Below are 22,866 nucleotides of genomic sequence, written 5' to 3'. Positions count from 1 at the left end.
AAATATCAACAGACAAAACAACCTTTAACAATATAGCTAAGAGACGAACTCAGTAAGCTTTAAATGTCAACACAGTTGCGACGTTACGGGAATAGACATGGTCCCGTCATCAGGCACATACAATGTAATGTCATAATTCCAAAGAATATTATTAATTAAAAATTGCCAATTGCAAGATTCATTAAAAGAACGTAAAACGCGTATTTTGAGAAATTTTTTTTGGCATTACACTTGTATCTTCATTATTCCGCCATATAATGTTATAGTTACCGCTCAAGTCCCATAGTTGCCCTCTGCACGTCCAGACAACTGCGCCCAGTCGAAAGCATTGCACTTAGAGGCGACACCGCGCTTGAAGCACCAGCGAGCGTCGCACTTATCATCCCTACTCACTAACACAGATACAGCCCTGATTAGGCTGGCCCCAAGAGTATCCGGTGTTTTCACATAGAATATTAATTATATTGGACATGAATGTCATATTTCGAATTATCGCCGTTTTTCACTAAAAGCAATAACAAATATGACCGAAAACAACCAAATAAAGCCTTTGTTCGCATCGTTACACTTACTAATTAAAAAAATATGGTCATGCACTATTCTTTTTTTTACGTATTTTCTAAATACATAGTCTGTCCAAAACAAAAATTCTAAAACATTTCAAATTCTGTAATCACATTTCGGCATCCAGTCCCGTCAACAAAAGAAAAAAGTGAAAATTTTAATTTTACTTTACCACAGCCGACCGTACACGTACCAACTGAAACGGTAAGCACAAGTTTAACGTATTCTGGCGTGAAAGAAAACACTGGAGTAGGAATGTTCGGGCGATGGCCCCGACGAACTACTCGGGGCGACCTCGGCGGACGACAGTCGCACCGAGGTCTTGGGGCGACGGCTGCGGTGACCCCGCGAGCCTTATCGCGCGCGCTTCCACGCCGGCGCCCGGCCAATCAGGGGTTTCGTTTGCTGCCCCCGCGCATCGCCCGGGGTGGCGGGAGATCCCGCCGTGGTTTCCCGCCGACTCCCGCAGGATGAGGGCCAAACAACACTACACACGCTGCTCTTCGACTCTCCGCAAAGAAGCGGGCGCGACTTAACAAAAAAAAAAAATTATAAGCAAATACATCAAAATACTTTTGAGGGGGAAGGGGGAAGAAATGTTAATTCAACAACTATCTGAAGACGACATTTAGTTAAAACTTTATTGGACCCTAGAATTATTACTGTCGAAGCAATTTCGGTACAGGTTAGCTTTTCAACGGCATATGCCCAAGATTTTTCATCCGTACACAAGTTGAAGACTGGAACGTGGGAGGAAAATGATTCAACCGGTGGGTAATTGACTCCGGGAACTTCGACTCACCACCAGCCTGACGTCCCGCCAAAATTAGGAGGAGGACCACTCACAGACAAAAGCGGGACTAAAGTACCTAGCAGCGTCTCGTGTGAAACTCGACAGCGATTTCCAAACGGACCAATAACATGTTATTAAGTATAAGTGAACCTGTGTATTTTTTTTTTACGTCGTGCGCTAAAGCAAGCAAGAGTATAAGAAGGAACGATTGGAACCTATATATGTCATATCGGTTTGAACACTTTGCATGCCATAACAATTTTTTTTCTACATTGTAAATTTGCCTTAGCTAAATGGGATCTCTCACACCATATTGATTTTTTATCGTCATTACAACTACTAAATTGTTTATTCTGTCAGTTTAACACTATACCTAGGTTTACACAGATATTTCCGGTGTAGTATACACATGTTTGTAATTTGTATCATTTGCGCGCCGTTTTACACCCATTATATGACACTCACTGGATTTCATGTAAAAAATATTTTAATAACACTAACAATGCAAACTCGGTATAGTGTTAAATTTATAGAAATATCCGTAACTAGTAGTAATGAAGGGGGGAAAAAACATGGCAATTGTGACCCCTTCTTAAAACAGACATCACAAATTATGAGATTTAAAAAGACCGTAACATATTGTGTATTGACAGTATTAAGTAAATTGCATAGTCATTCACAAAAATTAATTAATACCATACGGTCATTACTTCATATAGGGTGAACAATTTGTAGCAGTAAGTCACAGTTAATTTCAGGCATTCCATAAAATTATACAACATGCTTCAACGAAGCCTAATTTTTGAAATATTAAACGACAGAAATTTGGTACGACCTGAAAAGACCGTTGGATCCAAGATGGCGTATTTCGGTTCCTATCTCTCCCCCTTAAAACGGCACGACATTCCAAATTACAGTGCACCGTCTATTAAACTCGGAATTGTCATGGTCTCTTGATCAGGGGCCCACAGCTCATTTCCTTTTCCATGTCACATGCAACATCTCCCCCCCCCCCCCCTGCCCAACTGTTTTGTCGGTATAACTGGCAAAATAAATTATATACTAAAAGAAAAAATTAATATCAAAGCCAGGGCTGTCTCGTTGAAACCAAGTTTTTTTTAATATTTTTTTTAAAAAAAGATGGGTTTTTAATGTATTTTAAAAAGACTTTATATATTTTTAATGAAAGGTCTGATTCTATTCTAATAGCAACAAAAGTTAGCTCATTAATGTTTCTTGTGATTTACCTGAACAAAAAATTATATACGAATCAAGATCTTATTTACATTATTTGAATTAAGTTGTAAATTTTACCCAGCTATATACTCTTGTACAATTGAATTAATTAGTAAATTAAATACAGTATGTATAATGAACTAAAAATATATATTATTTTTAAAAATTTATATTCTGTGGGAAATCCCCGACTGTACTGTTAATTCTTATTCTGTGGGAAACGCCCATTTTATGGATAATCCTCATGGGAAATAACCTCTCTGTGGTCTAGTCCGAATCAGATGTGCAGATTTGCTGGACTTCAGTTCTTTGATGTTACAACTTTTCTGGTTGAACATGAGTGGCAGAAAGCGGAATAACGTAATAAAAAAGGTGATTTAACAAAAATCACAGGTTTTTTTTTTAAATAAAATTCGTTTTTTTATTAAACCCTGATCAAAACACATCTCGACAAATATAGGTAGGTATACATATTGTTACGAACGTAAGCAGAGCTGCGGCGCGCAGGTGAAAGCTGGATGACATCATGTGGCCGCCGCAACGTGAGATGTGCCGCGCGCGTCTGTAGATTACAAGGGTCGCCGCTTTCCCCCTTTTTCCCTCCACTCCCCGTGCGACGCCTTATCTCAGCGACGTTACTGTCACCTGACAGCTGGGGAGTCCCGCGCGCCACCTGGCAGCTGCCGACGCGTGTCTAGATTTTTCTCGCGTCGGGTCGGCACGGAATCACGCGACTGGCCCCAGCCGCGCTCGTGAATTATAGAAGTGGCGCCTGTGATATATAAGCCTGGGACGCCGGCCTCCGAGTCAGTTCAGCTGGGAGCTGGGAGTTTTCTCGCGACGGAGTTTCCCGGGCGATAGTGCCGCGGGTGCGGCAGAGCGGCGAAATCCTTAGACGAAGGTTCCAGGGCGGGAAGTCAGTTCAGTGGAGTCGGGAGTTTTCCCGCGGCAGAGTTTCCGGGCGATAGAGCGGCGAAGTCCCTGGACGAAGGTTCCAGGGAGAGTTCAGTTCCGGGCGATATTTTCGCGGGCGCGGCGGAGTTCCGAGCGAAATACCGAGCGAGGCGTCGAGTGGGATCTAGGCGAAGGGAAGTGCGACGGCGGCGGCGGAGTGCGGTGACGCAGTCACGCGACGGAGGTCCACGAGGAGTGCTACGGCGAGAGTTGCACCAGAGGTGCGGCCCAGCGAGGTGTGCGGTGTGTAAAAACTGAGTGACTGGGGAATAGATTTTTATTTAGGTGTAATTGATTTTTAGGCATTTTTAGAAGATTATTTGTTAGTGAAGTAAACAGTGGAAATAAATAAAACTGTGTAGTAAAATCATTAATTGAGCTATCCCTTTACGAACCCGGTCGAAACAATATAGTGTAAATTAACTTAAAAATGTTTTCCTGCACAATATAGGTACAGTTTGCACTTATTTTAATCAACACTGCGTAACCAACAATGGTAGCATGATAAAGATAACGAATATACATTTGTTTGATAAAACTATGAAACGGTAAATTTATCGATTGTGATGAAACTATAGACTAGGCCCAAAGGTGTTTGATCCTGATTCAAATTAATGTACGAAAATTGTTTGTGCCTCTTACACTTAATTAATTTAGGTGAAAATGGGCTTCTGATGTACTACCAGCAAAATAATTTATGATCAAAATATATTCGGTTTTAAGACATTAAGATATTTCGTAGTATGAAGAATCACCGATATTGTTTTGTACTCAGATATTGACAATTTGCCTGTGTATTCCAAGTTTTGAAGACAAGTTTAAAGTTACATGTTTTCCCTGCCTGCAAGAACCCTGTGAATGATTCATGCAGGAGTGTTGACTAGATGCCATCACTCCCCGGCTTTCTTGCCTAATGAGCGTAGCGCTCCCAGCAAGCATCGCCACCGAGCACGCTACAGTTAAATCACTCAACAACAAGGGAACATTTTCAGTTAGAAGCCACTACTTGAGATATGTATACGACACAATATTTCCAGCATGTGAATATCATTACCTATCATTACCTTTGTTTCTATCGAAACACCCTAATTATTTTAGACAAATTTATATAACTCATAAACAAAATGCAAGAAATCTTGACTTTTAGGCAAAAGAGTATAAATCAAAAATAGTATTTTTCAGAAGGTTTTATTTTTATCACTGTAATCTGTTTTGTATATTTTGTGTACAGTGTGTTTTGTACATTTTGTGTACAGTGTATTTTGGATATTTTGTGTACAGAGTATTTTGGAACTACATTTTCCCATATATGACCCAGCTTGACTTTCAATTAATGTATTGACATAAAATATTACATTTTTGCACATTGTCAACTTAAAATTACTTGATACTCTTTTGCTAATTGCTCTAGAAAAAACTACCTACATAAGCCACTGGTTAATTTAACTATGCAAAAAAAAAATTCCCCTTACAAACTGTATCATTTAAAAGAAAACATACTTTTTAAACAGGCAGCTTTAAAAGAACAGAAAACTTATTGATTGTCCTTTCTTTACATTCCCTCAATGAATTTGTGATATAATCAATAAATACACACGTAACACTGTTTATTTGCTTATTAATTATGTATTGATTGTATCGTTGTATTTTCTATGACGTTATTTCATATTTTTTTCCAAACTTGACACAAAAAAAGTGTTCAATAAACCATACTAAACTGAACCACTCTATACTACATGTGGCCCGCCTACGAACCATGCGCACAGAAGCAAAATAGTGACGACTGATAAACTCTATCACGGAAACCACATACTGGCTGCACATAGGAACAATCTAATCATGTTTATACTTCACATTAGATTGATTATACATGCGAGGTGGTCGGGTGATTACGTAACAGATTAGAGCTCAGAGCTTTCATCAATCTCAAAAGATACCTTAACACATTTTCTGTGGGAATAAAACAAGTATATAACCGATAAATATACGCTATTATGCTATAGGGCCGTTGTTCAACAAGGAAATATTCTATATGCATATTAACTTTTTTTTAGATTTAATACACTCTGCCTCACAAGTAACGCGCAGAGTTGATGACACGGGAAAGGAATACCGTGCCTATCACCCATTTAAGGGGCGAGAGAAACCTATACATGCCATATTGGTTTCAATTTTTTGTTTGCCTTAATAATTTGTTATGTTTAACAATGACAATTTTCCTCGCTCAGGCAGTAATCACAAAAGAATTTTACAAAGAACATTACAGTTGAAGTCATTTCTAAAAATGAGTCAATACTAAACGCCAATGATTTCACAGAGGAAACTATTTGCTGCAGCAAGTAATAATATTTTCATACATTCCCTTAAAATATAAGCTATGATGCTTTAAGGAAACCAAATTTTTAAATTATAACAATATAAAATTGTTACTGCATAATAACTGTTAAAACCAAAATGGCTTAGTTCGGTTTTAAATGCTAACACAAGACAATAGGGTGCAGTCCAGAGTAAAGAAAATAAGTACATAGACATGCTTCTAGCGACTCCAGTCACGTGGTCGAAAAATCCTGAAAATCGCGTGGAAGTGTTGTTGACTCGCGTCAAAATAACGAGCACCGATTTGATGCCTACACTCCGCATCTAAGTTTTAATTATATTATTGGCATGGTGATACGAGGAAATAATGTCTAAGGGCGCGGTTACACGGGACAATGAACTATTAAGAGAAAAACGGGGACGCACCACGTCGCCGAAATACAACGCCGAAATGCCAAATTGACCACAACGCCGAAATACCACAATGCCGAAATGCCAAATTGACCACAACGCCGACAGCTAGAAAAAACTGATATGTACCACAACGCCGAAATACACTAACGCCGAAAAATGTCATTGCAGGACTGCCACAAAGGTTAGGTTAGGTTAGGTTAGGTTAGGTTAGGTTAGGTTAGGTTAGGTTAGGTTAGGTTTGACTGTGGTATTTCGGCGTCAAGATACATTTAAGAAACACACACAATTTCATTCAGTTGTTATTTCGGCGTTGTGGTAATTCGGCGTTGTGGTACACAGCATTTTCTAGGTGTAAACGTTGTGGTCAATTTTGACATTCGGCGTAATGGTATTTCGGCGTTGTGGTAACGACCCGAGAAAAACATGTTCAACCTAAGCGCGCGGTTACACAAAGTCTGAACTTGTTTCGTTCGAGGCCACTTCTCATTCAACCTAAACAAGTTGGCAAAGTGGTTTACATCTCTTCTACGTAAGCCTCTCATTGACTGTTGAGTGTTGAGAGTATAAACAGTCCTTTGCGAAAAACTAAGATGTAAGTTTGGTACTCGTGTGCTATTTTCAATGTTGTCGTCGCGCATGCAGCCAAGGCTATATCGTTGCGAGTTGCTCAGAGGTCTTTAAGCACGGGAAATCAGGGGGGGAGGGTTGTAGCGGCAAACTGACGAGCGGTATCACGCGGGAGCCTACGATTCACGCCGAGTATTCGACATGCCCGAAGATTACCGAATACTTGCCTTCGGGTGTCTTGGGAATTATTTTTTTTAGGTGAAAAAACGTATTTTTTAAATGCCGGAAATGTCAATGCTAACTTCTCCAATGCTACCAATGAGAAAATCTAGTCAATGTGAGTGTTACACATACTGGAAAGTTATGTATGAATGAAAAAATAAAACACCATTTATGTTTGTTCTTCTGAAATAATAAATTTGTAATTATTAAGGTCAGTCATTTTTATAGAAGGGAAAATAATAATAATAATAAAAACAACTACTTTTTGACAAGGTTTTTCTGACAATGTGGGCATGTCGAATACTCGGCGTGAATCGTAGGCTTCCCGGTATCACGTGTCTTGCCGGATCGCGCCGGCCGACGCGACCAGGCGGTGACGCAGTCACTGTGCTAACAATCGAGATAACAGCTGCGACTCGCGTTCCACCGGCTGGCTGTGTTGCGTTCTTCCCGAGCACCTGTGCTAGCAACTGCCATCCTCCTGCGGCTCGCCTTCGACCACCGTGTTGGGGTTGTTGGGGAAGCCTTCATTTCACAGACGAGACAGCCACACCAGAAGTTCCCCGAAGTTAACATGATTTCACGGTGTCTTTAATGTAGCTATCCTAACCAAATCAACCGTTCACAATGTTTTAAAGTATTTATAATGTAGCTAACCTAACCTAATTGACCATTAGTATCCTTTTATCAACACCGCCATATTTATTTACAATGAACAAAAAAAACCGAAGATGCACGATCGGGCGTTTGGCTCTCTCGTCTGTGAAAAGAAGACTTCCCGGGTTTGTTGCGTTTCCACGGCAAATTTTTTTTTTTTTTTTTAAGAATTTCTGCTTTTATTTTGACTACATAAGCAATGCCAACTAGATTAGGTTGCAATTTATACTGTCTACGACACACATCAGTGGCAGATCCAGAATCTACTGAAGGAAAATAAAAGGCGTGAAGAGCATAGTGTTCCGAAACACACACACCACTGTAATGCAGTCAGAAAGAACGACATCCCTTAAGCAAAAACAAAATAGCTACTCGTAAGGTCGAGAAGTTCTGAAACCTCAACGATATCAGGTATCCTCCGGGTAGAAAATTTTTGTTATAACAATTTAAGACTTATTTGTCTTGAAACTTAAATCTTTCTTTCAAATTTTTTATTAAGTGAAAAATATTAATTCACGATCAAACAAGGTATTTAAACTTCGATATCAAAACTGGATGCTAGTATAAAAAAATTCGCCCCTTCGAGTATATAAAGACATTCCGTTATAAGAGTATCAAACTGTATTAATAAACACTTCTGGAGTGGCAGTGATAAGTAGCAGCAATTTGTTTATTTATAATTTCATAAAACATTATCTTCTGTTAGCACCGCAAATCGTTCATACTGATATTTAACTTTCCCAAACTATAAGTTCGTAACTATTTAATCCTTATAAAACTTCGGCCGTCTAAACAAATTAAATTTAGTACGTTGATTTAGTATCGTATCTTATTTCTTCGTGAAATATACTAAAATACATATATTTTCTTGAGAATAATTATTAATTTTCTCTTCCTAGTAATAAAAGTCAATACGAAATTAGACTTCGGTAATAATTTGCGTCTTTTTGGACGAGGAATGAATATAGAACAAGTCCCATCCCATGGAATGTTCTTTGCCTACTCAAACATTCATAAAATAATTTTGATCTATTCCACTAAGGAAGAAAATTCTGACCAATCAGATTTAATATTAAAATATAGCCTAGGCATAAAAATTTTCTGCCTGTTTTAAAAAACACACAAATTTCGTCTCACTAAAATATTCAATTCAGTAAAATCATTAACGTGATCATTTAAATAATTAGCATTTCTAGACATGTGAAAGCTAACTTTTGATTGGTTGGTAGGTTAAGTTAAAAATATTCATTTTTAAAACCAAAGTATAAAACATAAAGCAAAGCTCCACGAATAAAGAGGTACCCATTGTGCTTAAGAGATTTAACATTTTAAACGTCAATTTAATGTGCCCTTAAATATTATGTTCTATGAAAATCAAAATTAACTAGTCACGTGTCCGTGGGTAACTTACACCACCATAACCTAACAGGAAGTTTCTTGTCGGCGGGTACGGGAGTTCCACAGACAAGAGCTGGTGATGTCACGCTGACAAGCTCGTGAATTATTTTTTCGTCCAGTGAGTAACTACGTATACTCGCCCGGGGTAAACGACGCTATGATATTTGAGCCGATAGCGCTCTCCCTCTCTGCAACACGCACGCATAGTTATTGGTGTTATATTTATTACTAACTATTATGCACCTGTTTAGTAGTTCAAATTCAAATTTGCAAGCCAATCAAAGAACAATTGACAGCCTACCCGAATTGAGTCTTTTTTTTTGTTTATAAATGTAAAACTAATCCTTAATCCGTCTGTAGTCTGTTTAGTATTTAAGCAGTACAACACTAAATTCATAAAATAAAATAAAATCATTGCAGGGACGGACCCAACTTGGAATTATGTGTAAAAGTGGATGATCGTAGAATTTTGGGTTTGGGGGTATGTAATAATACCTGCCAATTAAATGAGGAATCCAAATTTTTTTTGAAAAGCAATATCTCCTTAGAAGTCTATTATGAAGCATTTCTGACGTCTCGGAAACACATCAAATTGGTTTTAATGTCATTTTATAAAGTACCAAAGTTTTTAAACGTATAGTTAATTATACACGTGTTCACGAATACCTGGTATCAACTTCAGAGGTCAGGTATGGTCTGAAGTAGTGAGTGATACGCAGAGAAAGAGGAGACTGGACTTACACGCGGTAGGCATTGATGGTCTTGGACATGTTCGCCGCCTCAGCGCCGCCTGCAAGCGACAACCCCTCGACAGACTCGCGACGCCGACGGCCTGGTCGCCGCGGCGGGCGATGGCATCTCCCGCCGGTCCCTCAGGCGTCGACCCCGGACACACACTGCGACCTGCTCGCGGACCCGCCAACCGAACCAAACCGAAAGGAAAGAAAACCAAAAAGCGCGAGCGAACGTAAAGGAGCGAACGTGCAGCTGAATGGTCCCGCCGGGACGGAGAAGCTTCGGGCGGCGCGAGCGGCGACTGTCGTCGGGACCGGACCCCGCCGGCATCTGCGCGCCGCGCGCCCGCCACCGCGCATGCGCGCGCGCGCCCGCGATATATCGATACCTCCCGCGTCTTCGACCCCGCGACAGTCGTACCACCCTCGGCACTTTCCCCCCCTCTAGCTGCGGTTTGATCAACTATAGAGAGATGGATGGCCTCACCTGCCCCCACATGCATGGTACCGAGAAGGAAAATTAATTATTCCACATAAAACAAAATTATATATATAGAGGTAGAAAAAGCTTCAAATAGATCGGTTCAAAGAGTAATATCCAAGGTTAGGCTTGTGGAAATCACGGCCACGCAAGACAGACGGACAAAAATGACTATCACAATTCAAGAAAGCAAAATTCAGTTTCATGATATAAAAGAAAAATTGCAAATATGTAGTAGTAAAATTTAAAAAATAATAATTTCATTATTAAAAAAATACCTGCTTCTTGTCTGCATTTGCTCCACAGGTTTGCAAAACTTAATTTAATAAATTGAACTTAAATGGGTTTATTAATTTGGCTCTCCCGGAAATCTTCAACGTTCCTTGAAGAAATTTGCTTCGCACTGGCAGAGCTTGTAGGTCCAAAGTTACAGAGACGCTACTAAAATGAATTCCACTTACAAATAATAAAAACTGTGTAAATAAGTTGCAGACCTACGAGTAAGGCCGAAATTACCATAGCCCGTAACCTCCGTCCGTCTGATAACATGACCTGCAACCAATCTGATGGCCCGAAAATTTTCATCCGTCCGTCAAAAGTTTGGCTATCTCATACTCCAGAGGAACGGACGGACGGATCATGTACATGGTTTGGTTGCGCCTGTCAGTTGTCACCGGAATACAGGCCTGTGGTGTATTCTGATCGTTCAGATGTTTCGCATAACGACATTACGGTTGTTAAAACTAACATCCAAACAATTCATTCGCGACTCTGAATTTTTCCTAGGATTTCCTAAAACTATGCATACAGGAAAACGGCATAAATATCAAACATCGATATAAATGTCGGAGAGAAAAACATGTATTGTTGACAGGAAGGACATACTTGGGAAAACATTCTAACGGACGCATGGTAATTCATGTTGGCTGGCTGGGTGGCCATGACGGACGGAAGAGTGACGGTATCGTAATTCCGGCTGAAGTGGCGCGAACTGAAATCCATTGCTTTGGAACAAAGAAACTTCTGGGAAGTATTCAGCCACGATGCGACCTTTCCTCTCCTCTTGTTCAGTGGGCGTGAATCACAGTAATGATAAATAACAGGCTACAGCAGGTTACATTCTCCCACAGAGGAATCCTGGTCTGGCCGTCCTGATTAACACACAGATCACTCCAGGCAACTGCTGAGACGATTACAGATCACTCCAGGCAACTGCTCAGACTATTATAAATCACTCCAGGCAACTGCTCAGACTATTTAAAACATAGGACCTACTCCACTGTACGTCATAGAAAAATCTCAATGAAGGACAAGTGTCGTCGAGTTGTTCAGTTCATCCGTTTATCATCGTTGGGTTCGCCGGTTTGTCGCTGTGATATCCAAAGTTGATTTTTGTTATGTATTTACTGTTATTGTTGCAGTTGTGCTCGTCGCAGTTGCGCTCGTCTGTGCTGTAACATTTTTTTCTGACTAAATTCCTTCCATGAAATTTCGTGTGTTTGGTCGTTTAATATTTGACATAAGCTTATTTTAGCTAGTCCTCAAGTGTTTATGTACCTACTCATCCTTGTTGACCGTCCTTGAGGTGTTTCTACGACATACAGTGTATGTTTTATATCAATCTTTCTCGTTTCAAGAATCATTCAGAAGACCAAACTGCGCTCGCCTAGCCAGGGGTGTATGTGTGTTGGTGAGGAAAGATGATAGTGCGACGCTCGCTGGTGCTTCTAGCGCGGTATCGCCTCTGAACTGGCGCGCAGACTTCTCGTCGTGCATTGTACAACTAATCGTGACTTGAGTGGTAACCATAACTATATGTGGCTGAAAAATGAATATGGTGTACTGCAAGTCACTCGAGTGCTTTCAAGAATCTCTACAGAGTTTTTCATGTCTAAACATCATTCTGAAAAACACGAGGTTTAGCTATTTTCACTCCCCTACGAATACAGTTTAAAAAATAAATCCGTAAACAGAACTACTCATCCGCCATCGACGTACTACTAACAGCTTTTCGTAAACAGAAACCACTAGGATATATTAAGCAATTTTTAAAAGGCGTGTGTTTTTATTTTTAGGAAGGCTTCGCTCTTAAGACACTGTCACAACTTGTATAATTTTCGCTTCCTGATGATGGCGACTGCAATGTCGACCGACACGTCGGTTAATTATTCGCCAAGGACACGGCTAAAACCCAGAAGCCAAGCTAAGTACTTCAAGCTTTGATAATGTGACATGATTAAAAAAAACATATATTTGAGGTCATCAGATCAAATGTATTTGATGAAAAAAAAATTGGAAGCTATTTTCCGTCCAATACTTCCCCTCCAACTCTATTGTGAAAAAAACTGAAGACAAATATTTGACAAAGTGACTGCCTCTAGCGGCCGCGGCAAAACCCTGTCCCAATATCCTTGGACCGTGCTGTGTATTGCCTTCTCTGATGACCTCGCTGTCCACGAGACGAAGTACTCAAATGAAATAAATTAACTAAATAAAACAATACGAAAATTAATTCAAAGTACGTAAAAATAAAGACAACGGTCCAGTCCCTCTGCAAGACGACACGGCCTGTTAAGCTCTCGAATCAACCACAGTGTACAGTCTTCTCCACAAGTTCGCCACTCGGCAGCAGACAGCACAACGGCACCGCGACCTTCGCTTCTGCGGAGCGGTGGTGCGCGAGAGAGGAAGTTTTGAGTCATTCGTTCATCTGTGGTATCAGGCGCAAGGTCTTATGGAAGGGGGGAGGGGGTGTTTTTTTACTTTTTGTCCAATCGTCAAGTGAAACATACCGAGGTACTCTACAAGAAAATATCCAAAAGGAAGAAAGCTATTCAATAAACTACCGCAGGATCTTACAGAAATAATGGCCCTTTTTTTTATTTACTTTCTACTTCACGTAATTACCTTACAACAGAATCTTTCAATAAAACTAACTTCTCATCATAAAACCACTTCCCCCTTTTTAAATACATACTAATTTAATGTTTACTAATGTATATTAATTCATTAGCACCTCATGTGTAACTGTTTTACCTTTATATGTGCACGTTTGTATCTTTTTTGGCCTGTGGAGTTTACACATGTATCTGTATAACTGTTTAATGTTTATCTACGTATTCTTGAACTTTTGTCCATACATTTGTACTTGTAACAAATAAATGCTATTTTGAAGTGTTTGATACAATTGAGTGATAACACTTGTACAGTAAAATGGACGGAAGTAAAAATAAATTAAATTACCCATGGTTTAAAGAAGAAAGTTTTGATCTAATAAAGTCCGTAAAAAGGAGCGGCGTTTGTAACATTTTACCTTAATTACAATAGAAACAGGTTTCTGCAACACAGTGCAATCAACAACTATATTTTCCTGAACACCGAAACCCTAAGAATGTTTAAGACACATGAAATTTTGTGCTCTCGTTTGACAGTAAACAAGACTTAGGTCAGATATACATAGTCTATACCTGCGACTGGTTTATCGAATGACGTCACAGGAAAACCGGTGTCAACACTATGCATTTCTGCCGCTACGGCTAAACCTTCCATAGCGGTTTTTTTTTTTTTGGTGAATATTCTTTCGACGGCTTTTCTTAGAATGCAAAATGCCGGTATCTCAAGAATGCACACACTAAAAACATCCAAATCTAAAAAGTAAACAACTGATCCAAAATAAATCGAGTAGAAACTAGAAACCGCTCTGGTTCAACCGCAAAATGTGTCACCAGGAGTCTCATCCTTCGCCGATGCCTCAAAACACTAGAACGAGTATTAAAGTGTAGTATTTAAAACTATCGAACAAGATAGATAATGAAGTAGCTTGGCTTCTGGGTGGTAGCCGTGTCCTAGGCGAATAATTCACCGACGTTTCGGTCGACATTGCAGTCGCCATCATCAGGGAGCAGTTTACCTGATTCAGTGGGTAACTGCTCCCTCATGATGGCGACTGCAATGTCGACCGAAACGTCGGTGAATTATTCGCCAAGGACACGGCTACAACCCAGAAGCCAAGCTACTTCAGACAATGGCCGTGAAAGCCTGCGAACATTATTGAAGATAGGGGATTTTTAAAAGTCACGCACAGTTACGAACAGAGATTCCGAAATGACGGAACTCCCAAGATCTGTGCTGCGAACCACTCGGTGCTCATGCATTCTTCTCGTTTCTATTAGCTTTCCACCGCAGAAAATCCTTCAGTTTGATTCTTTACTCATTTTCTCTCCTCAGGACATACTCGTTTTGAGACACTCGATCAATCCACTTTGTCATCTTCTCTATCTTTTCACATCGCAGTAAAATAAATCCCCCCCCCCCAGCCCTTGAGAGTATTTTGGAAGATTAAAGAAACTTTGAACATCGCTAACCCCATATACATGTCGAGAAAAGTTTTGAAAAAATAAATTTGGGGAAAGAGGAAGCTGAAGATAGTTCCACGAATCAAAAATTCAGACAGGCAATCGCAATACTTCAAAACCATCGGTTTCATTTTGTACTAAACAGAAATAAAAGTGAATATAGTGTATCGTGTAAAGGTGGGGGAAAAAAAACCGCAAGGATTCAAGTTATTGTGTGATCCGACACATGAATACATGCAATTCTTTGAAAACGAAATGTTAACTGCGAAAATAGGGAAGAGAAAATACAAATACATAAAAGAGAAAATATACAAGACTTAAGGTGATTAAGGTCTCGCCATCTTTTAACTTAAAATATTTTGATACTGCTTGAAATAAAGCTTCCATGCTGAATTGTTTGGTTTGATATTGCATATGACTTATCTTTGGCTACTTGTTCAAGTCAACATTTGTGAACTGATTTGATTTTCATGATAGTTGTAGTCGCCCACGTGAAGTAAGACATATCCTCGCAGCGTTTACAGACTGGAGCCTTTCATTAAATATGTGGTTGCCACAAGGTTTATAAGTTCTGGGAGATATGATTTATGTCTTGAATTTATTAAGGTTATAACTAGTTCTTCCCCAAGTCAAATTAAACATCAAACAGAGGAAACTATTTGTAGCAGTCAGATAATGATTATCTTCAGACATCCCACTAAATCATACACCATAATTTTGCAAAGTAAAATTTTGAAATTGGAACTACAGAAAATCGTTATGGCCAAAAAAAAACTGTTGAAACCAATATGGCGTCATTTAGTTCCCAACCCTCCCCCTAACGTTGCTTTATTGGCGGTACACGAACACCACAGTCGCAAGACTGCGGGAGACAGAGTTGTACGTGATCGAGCCGTGTGGCAGCGCGGAGCATGGATAACGAACTCCCGTGTCTCAAGCCACTCATTACTACAGTCCGCGCGTGACAGCGCACGTGAAATAACCTCCGCGGATCCATACAAGCACCGCACAGTTCCGCAAGCAAAACACAACTGAACATGCGCGAATTTGCATAATACAAAGCAAATTTCCATACATATTACATGTCCCTTCAAATTGCAGCTGTAACTTCATCCTTCGTTTTAGCAGTTTGACTTCGGCAAGACAAACGCACAGATTAACCTCTTATTTTATTCAGAAAAATAATTATATTTAAATGATTAAACATAAATAACGATTAAACAAAAGTATTATTAACAAAACGACATTATTTGGCACGCGGAAAACATGTATTTAAAAAAAATACTAATCTTAAAAAAACCAAGTGGAATATTACACGACAACAGGAAATTAATAAGTTTATTCCCAAAAATGCCGCAGGTTCAATATCAATAATAAGTAGCTCTGACTGCGTAACTCTTAAGATCAGAATATTTCCCGGCCTCTGTTGGAACCTGGCAATGTAACCATTAATATCTGACACTGACGGCACACATGTATTTTTAAGTAATTATTTTGTCTGCGACATTTTTTTTTTTTTTTTTTTTTGGAATTTGTCCCGGGTTTAAAGTTTTTAGAGGCTTTATGGAAAAATAAACCAATTTTAATCTACTATAGCATGCAATGAGAGCTGTATTAACATGTTGTGTTGATACAAAATGCTTAAAGTTTAAAGCACAACACACTCGTTTATTTACTAGAATATCATGGCACACCTACAGACGCGTCACTGCGGTAAGGAAAAGCCTGTTCACTACTGTACGTTCATTGGCGGATGCCTCGAGAAGTCTTACGTTGCTATAGCACGTCTCATCCTTGAATTGCAGAGTGCATTTTAACTCTCTTTTCCGAATGCACGATATTTGCTTTTAGTGTTGTTATTTTTTCGATGTGCTCTGTTGCCACATATACCCTGAGAACACAAAAGGTTTACACACACCTATATAACGTAATGATGTTCCTTTAATCTACTTTAAATAATTTTGCTTGGTAAAGAAAAAATGTGGAATGAGAAATTTGGAACTTCGATTTTTTTTTGTTGTTTTATTTATTAAAAATCATATATTAAATCCTTACATCTAAGGACGCCATATTGGTTGCAAAGTTTTTGTAATCAAATATCTTTATATCATTAAATATTAAAAAATTTGACTCTGCAATTTTATATAGCATATAGTGAATGCCACAAATAGTTTCTCGTGTGAAATAATAATTGGTGTTTGACACTGATGTATAACAACACTGTAATAATACTGTCAAAAGACACTATTTTATGGGCTTAGAAATATAAAATTATAGTTAAATTTAAAAATTAACTTTCTGCAGATTGTACCCAAGTTTCGCTCTGCGTTGCAGCAGGCATCTTCAGGGTTGAGAGAACAACTCATTTTGGTTTTCTACCACTTGGACACAGCTCGACACAAAAAACCAAGGTAGTTAAAGTAGACAATAGCCGCGGAAGCCTACAATGTCAACTTTATTTGCTTCTTGTTAGCTCAAATTCACAACTCGCTCGCACGTCAAACGAACCGTGGGAAGATTTTAGAGTCGTTTCAAGTCCTTCATTTAACGAGGAAAAAAATTGTCTACATTACCTACCTCCAGGTTTGTCATCAATTATAATTTCCTCTATTAGCCGCGAGACAAGCGAATCAATCAAACGCACAACGGTCTCAAAACCAAAGGGCGCTTTGCAGCGACTGAACCCCCCCCCCTTTTTTTTTTTTAATTTTTTCACACAACCGCCACCCCACAAAAAAAAAACAACGAAAAAACAACGCCGCACGCAAAACTAACACATTTCTCATTACTTTTCCCTGACTTTCCACGACCAGAATTATAAATATTCCTGACTACTTTTATTTAAATATATTGAATTTATTTTTTCCAATTTTCTGAAATAAGGATAATATAGCCTCCCCCATTCCCGCACAGGGGTTAAGACCAAACAGAATCGTGTATACACCATATATAGTGTGTGGGACTAAACCCCAACCACCTGGGGGAAAAAATGCTTTCAGAATCTGGGTGAATGCAAACAACTATCACTGAGGAATTCCCATGACTTTTCCTGGATGTGGACATTCTGGTTAAGGGTGTATGTCCCGATCCAGGTTTTTATTCCATATTTACGTTCCACATGGTTAAACTTGCCGATTTTTAGCGTGGCTGAACTTTCACAAAACGAAAAAAAAATATATATATACATCTCATAATTGTTGCATCATTAGCTGACAAAGTTGCATTTTTTAACGTTTTTGTGCAGTATCGATAAGAAGAATGAAACGGAATATAAAACTGGAATTTTTTTAGGTTTAAAGTCAATTTTACTGGCTGCTATGTGTTATGGTTAAATTCTTTCAGAATATTTATGATTTTTAATAACAAGGTAATAACATTAAATAATTTTTTTTTCTGAAAAAAAATTTAAACCATACCTCGCAATAGCCACTAGCATTGCCTTCAAACCTAAAAATTTCTATTGTTTATTCCAATTGGTTTCCCTACTCCATGCTGCACAAAAATGTTAAAAATTAAACTTTGCTAGCCAACTATGCAAAAATTAACCTCTATATATATATATATATATATATATATATATATATATATATATATTAATTTTTTAGGTTAGGCCCCTCAAAATTTAAATGTGTTAAACGTAAAAAAAAAGATAAAGACCTGGAACGGGACGTGCGCACAGTGCGTGGGGCGGAGTGACAGAGAGGCAGAGTGGCGGAGTGGCGGAGTGGCGGAGTGGCGGAGTGGCGGAGTGGCGGAGTGGCGGAGAGACCGAAGGGGAGATGGGGAGAAGTGGAGAATGGGAAAAGTGGAGAAAGGGAGGAGGGGAGGCGTGAAGAAGGTGAAGCGGGGAGAAGGGTAGAAGGAGAGGAGTGGAGGAGTGAAGGAGGGGAGGAGGGCGGTGTAAAGGAGGGGGAGAAGAGGGCGGTGTAAAGGAGGGGGAGAAGAGGAAGGCCGGAAGGAGGAGAAGACTGAATGAGGAACGGATGGACGGATGGACGGAGGGACGGAGGGACGGAGTGACGGAGGGACGGAGTGACGGAGTGACGGAGGGACGGAGGGACGGAGTGACGGAGTGACGGAGTGACGGAGGGACGGAGTGACGGAGGGACGGAGGGACGGAGGGACGGAGGGACGGAGGGACGGAGGGACGGAGGGACGGAGGGACGGAGGGACGGAGGGACGGAGTGACGGAGTGACGGAGGGACGGAGGGACGGAGGGACGGAGGGACGGAGGGACGGAGGGACGGAGGGACGGAGTGACGGAGGGACGGAGGGACGGAGGGACGGAGGGACGGAGGGACGGAGGGACGGAGGGACGGAGGGACGGAGGGACGGAGGGACGGAGGGACGGAGGGACGGAGGGACGGAGGGACGGAGTGACGGAGTGACGGAGGGACGGAGTGACGGAGGGACGGAGGGACGGAGGGACGGAGGGACGGAGGGACGGAGGGGCGAAGCGGCAACAATGGCGCATCGGGGCGAATCAATACTCGCGAGGCGCAGAGAGAGACACTGCACCCCCGCGGCGCCTCAGCGGCCGTCATCGCCAAGGCCGGGCGCACACTGAGGCACGACGTGACACGACACCACATTCTGTCCCCTGGTAGGTCACTTCCGTGCGTTTACCCAGAGTGAGTCTGGATTCCACCGTCAAGCTTCGGCAGCAGGATCATCGACACGAAATAAGTGCTTCCCAAGGCTGGTGCACGTCTTTGAAGTTAGAGCTCAACAACATTTTCAATGTAAATAGAAAAAAAACTATTTAAGACAGAACACTGAGCGAATGGATTATAGTTAATTTAATTAAGTTCTACGTAGCAATGCGTCACAAAATTATGTGACGAAAACAAAATGTTTCCAATTATTTCAATGAAATAATTTTGCTACAACCACGATTTGCAGAGTTTGTAAAAACTTCATTAAATTAAACATAATACAGATAATCAATGTTCTACCTTAACTAATATATTTCTAATATCTATACTAGGCCTAGTAATAAAACTGTTTCGAGGTAAAATGTCTGAACAGTGGATTAAATTTAGGAAAAACTATCTGAAATGGCTACTAACATTATTTGAAATCAAAAATCTAGTATAAATAATTTTTGTCTATTTGTTTGTTTTTGATGTGTAACATCTTAGCTTTCGGCAAACGTCATTTTGTTGGAGTAATTTCGTGAAACCAACCACTATTTTAATATTTTACAAAATTTAATCTCTATGGGGATGAAAAAGGGGTGAATATGGTTTTAAGTTAAATTTCTGTATCTGATTAAAACATAAGAAAATATATTGGGTAAAAATCTTAAATCATATAAAAACTACCAACCACAATGTTACCATTTATCAGTGCACGATGGTCAAAAGGTCTAACAGACGTTCATGGGTTTGATAATAGTTCACTCAGATTAGAAGTGTTTACTTGATGATAAAAAAGTGATAAAAATTTAAAAATTTCTCCAATGTACACATTGCAGATTTAAAACAGTAACTTTAAACAAAATATGTACGTAGTACAAATCAACCTGTTAATGTAAATTTACTTCATTACGCAGTAGAATTGAGTTGCAGTAAATCAACGCATGCATATAGTAATTTATATACCACGGAGTTAAAAGACACAAACAGTGTGATACTACAACAGATCACAGAACACTGAAACTTTAATTTAAACTATTTTTTTTTTTTATGTTTTTCAGTATTTGTTTTCTTTTTTATGTCAAATTTATATATCTTTCACATTAATTAATTTCTAAGTAGTTTTGGATATTGCTATGAGCATTGAAACCTTTCTCTATGTTAATAATGTAACATGTTATGTATTTTAAATACGTAATTCAAGGTCGGTGATTGGCCGATAGATCGGCGGATCTTTTGAACTTATGTTAAAGACATTGTTGTAAGAGACGCTATAATTTTTAATAGAGAAGAAAAAAGCTTCTGTGTGCCATCTTGTAGCTGGTGTGTGCTGTCGCGTCGGGCCTTGACGACGCGACCTTTTAAATAGTTTCTGACATCGCTACGTCTCCCGAATTGGTGAGAAAATACGCCCCGAGCTTCGGCGAAGCTTTCGTAATATTGGTTTTATTGGGCCTTAACCTGAAAACCAGATATCAGCGGATAATCAGGTATAACTATGCTGTGTTAAATCCTGAACTGTCGCTGTACCGAGTCATAGCACAAATTGCGTTTGTGACTATCTGCTGCTTGAGAACTCAAACTGGTTTTTCTTTATCGGTCGTCTTTAAATACTCTTAAAGCCTCTAGGTTCTTGAACTTATGGCACAATTAATGTTTTACACGACTTCACTCAGAGGTCTTGATGTATTTTTTGATCCTCATGCGAACCGACGAAATTCTTAACTAGCGAATTTTATTTTTATCTCCAAATAACTGAAATCTTGTATCTGTTGTGCCCAACGTAATTTTAATAGTTAATTAATAAATGTTGATTTACTTTTATGCATAAGTGTAAACAACCTTGTTTTCAATTTTTTGTCATTTAAATTTTAATGTTAAATAATAAACGTAATATAATAATTATTATTTTTTTGTGTTTAATAAATACTTAAGTTGGGTACATTCAAAACTGGCGCCCGACAACGATTAACGATTAAGAAGCGCATTATGGAGAGAATTAACTCTGTAACTGTGAGGGGCTCATTTAATAGAGTAAAGTGGTCCTAAACAGTAGGGGCATTACAACAGAATTAAAAATTTACCAAAATATTGCCTATTTTACTTAACACTTTTGATAATAGATTTTTATGATCAAGACAACAATAAAGGTGTAAAATCGTCCCAGCATAGGTGGAGACTACAGCTACGTACATTTTGTGTACAACTACACATTTTATTTATTTACAGTATAACTAGTAAATAAATCGAACAATCCGTCAATGAATTCTGCCCGTCACAACTGTAAACAGGCGTTCAGAGAAATTGTGCAAAACCAACTATAAAGTAACCCAAGTACATTTACACATCCTCAGTCCTAAATTAAATCAAAATGTCACCTGTAAGAATAGGAAATAGGTTAGTTCACGTGAACACAAAAAGTTTACGTAAAAGTCTCTGAAGTCTCACATTGATGTAATTTAAATTAATCAAAGCAATATAAAAATGACAAGATATAAATACTTAAAGAATAAAAGTTTTTTTTATATTAACATTTACCAGGAAATATACCGTGCATGTATTCTTAACTCATATGTACATATCAAAAAATAAAGATTACAAAATTATATTAATAATAATCTACCGCACAATATGTATATAAATAAATTTACAAGAATACTAAGTATAATAGTTCTTTACGATATCTCTTTCATATAGTTCTTGTACAAAGTTTACAAATTTACTTTCATAGTTATGGGCAGCCTGTTTAAATTTATGCAAACATTTGACAATGTATTAAAACAAAGTATTAAAACAAACTCCCTCTCCGCTTTTACGGACTGGGTACGCATACTAATTGAGGTCAAACTTGACTGCTAAAACACGCCATTATCTTTCAAGAAGAAGTTGTTGGAGTGTCTTGTTATGTCAACTGACGTCGAACCCTCTAATTAAACCGGGTGTGCAGAGTCTCGAGTGACTTCACCATGGACCAACTTCCAGCGGCTTACCTACCGCATGAACTTAGCAAATGTTGATTGGTTTCGTTTTTATGCACGGTAAATGCACGAACCCCTCACACTCGCTATTTTCTCTGGAATCAAGTGACGCTCATGATTACGTGTGGACCCGAAACGCTCCGTTTTAATGCTCGGTATGAGCTACCAGTCAGGCTAAGTATGTTCAACTTTCACACAGCGCGGGATATGGTAAATAGGCGGTAGATGAAATCGGAGGAAAACTTTCTCCTGCTTTTGTTAAATTTTTATATTAATTCGAAGTATGCCAAATCAACTCCATATGTATGAGCAACATTTAAAAAAAATATTTTTAATTAATTAAATCAATAAAAAACAGCTAAATAAATGTTTTTAATTTGACATCCAATTAATAGGTACTACCGTCGATTTACCATATCTTACACTTGTAACTTTTGTTTTGAGGCAGTTTCTACAGATGTTGCAGCTTAGAAGATTTGAAATATTTGTTCCGTTACATTTTTTACTGCACATAAATGCTAAATATTATCGGCTTGATCGTAAAATACCAAGAAATTATT

General features: G+C 39.0%; 1 protein-coding gene across 10 annotated transcripts in view; it reads right to left on the bottom strand.

The window, feature by feature from the left end:
* The window catches only part of LOC134528296 (kinesin light chain), a 247,810-nt gene that overhangs the window by 158,834 nt on the left and 66,110 nt on the right, over positions 1-22,866 (bottom strand). Inside the window, exon 1 of one of the 10 annotated variants that reach the window (XM_063361803.1) lies at positions 9,863-10,210. The exons of 8 other annotated variants lie outside the window; for them this stretch is intronic. In XM_063361803.1, coding sequence (XP_063217873.1) covers positions 9,863-9,891 — 29 coding nt within the window. In that variant the 5' untranslated portion in view covers positions 9,892-10,210. Of the gene's footprint in view, positions 1-9,862; positions 10,211-22,866 lie in introns of those variants that run through there. One more of the 10 variants, XM_063361797.1, reaches the window with a different exon arrangement.

This window comes from Bacillus rossius, chromosome 1, assembly GCF_032445375.1.
Source record: "Bacillus rossius redtenbacheri isolate Brsri chromosome 1, Brsri_v3, whole genome shotgun sequence".
In the NCBI taxonomy this organism is placed as follows: domain Eukaryota; kingdom Metazoa; phylum Arthropoda; class Insecta; order Phasmatodea; family Bacillidae; genus Bacillus; species Bacillus rossius.
This window is presented reverse-complemented; position numbering and strand designations above follow the sequence as displayed.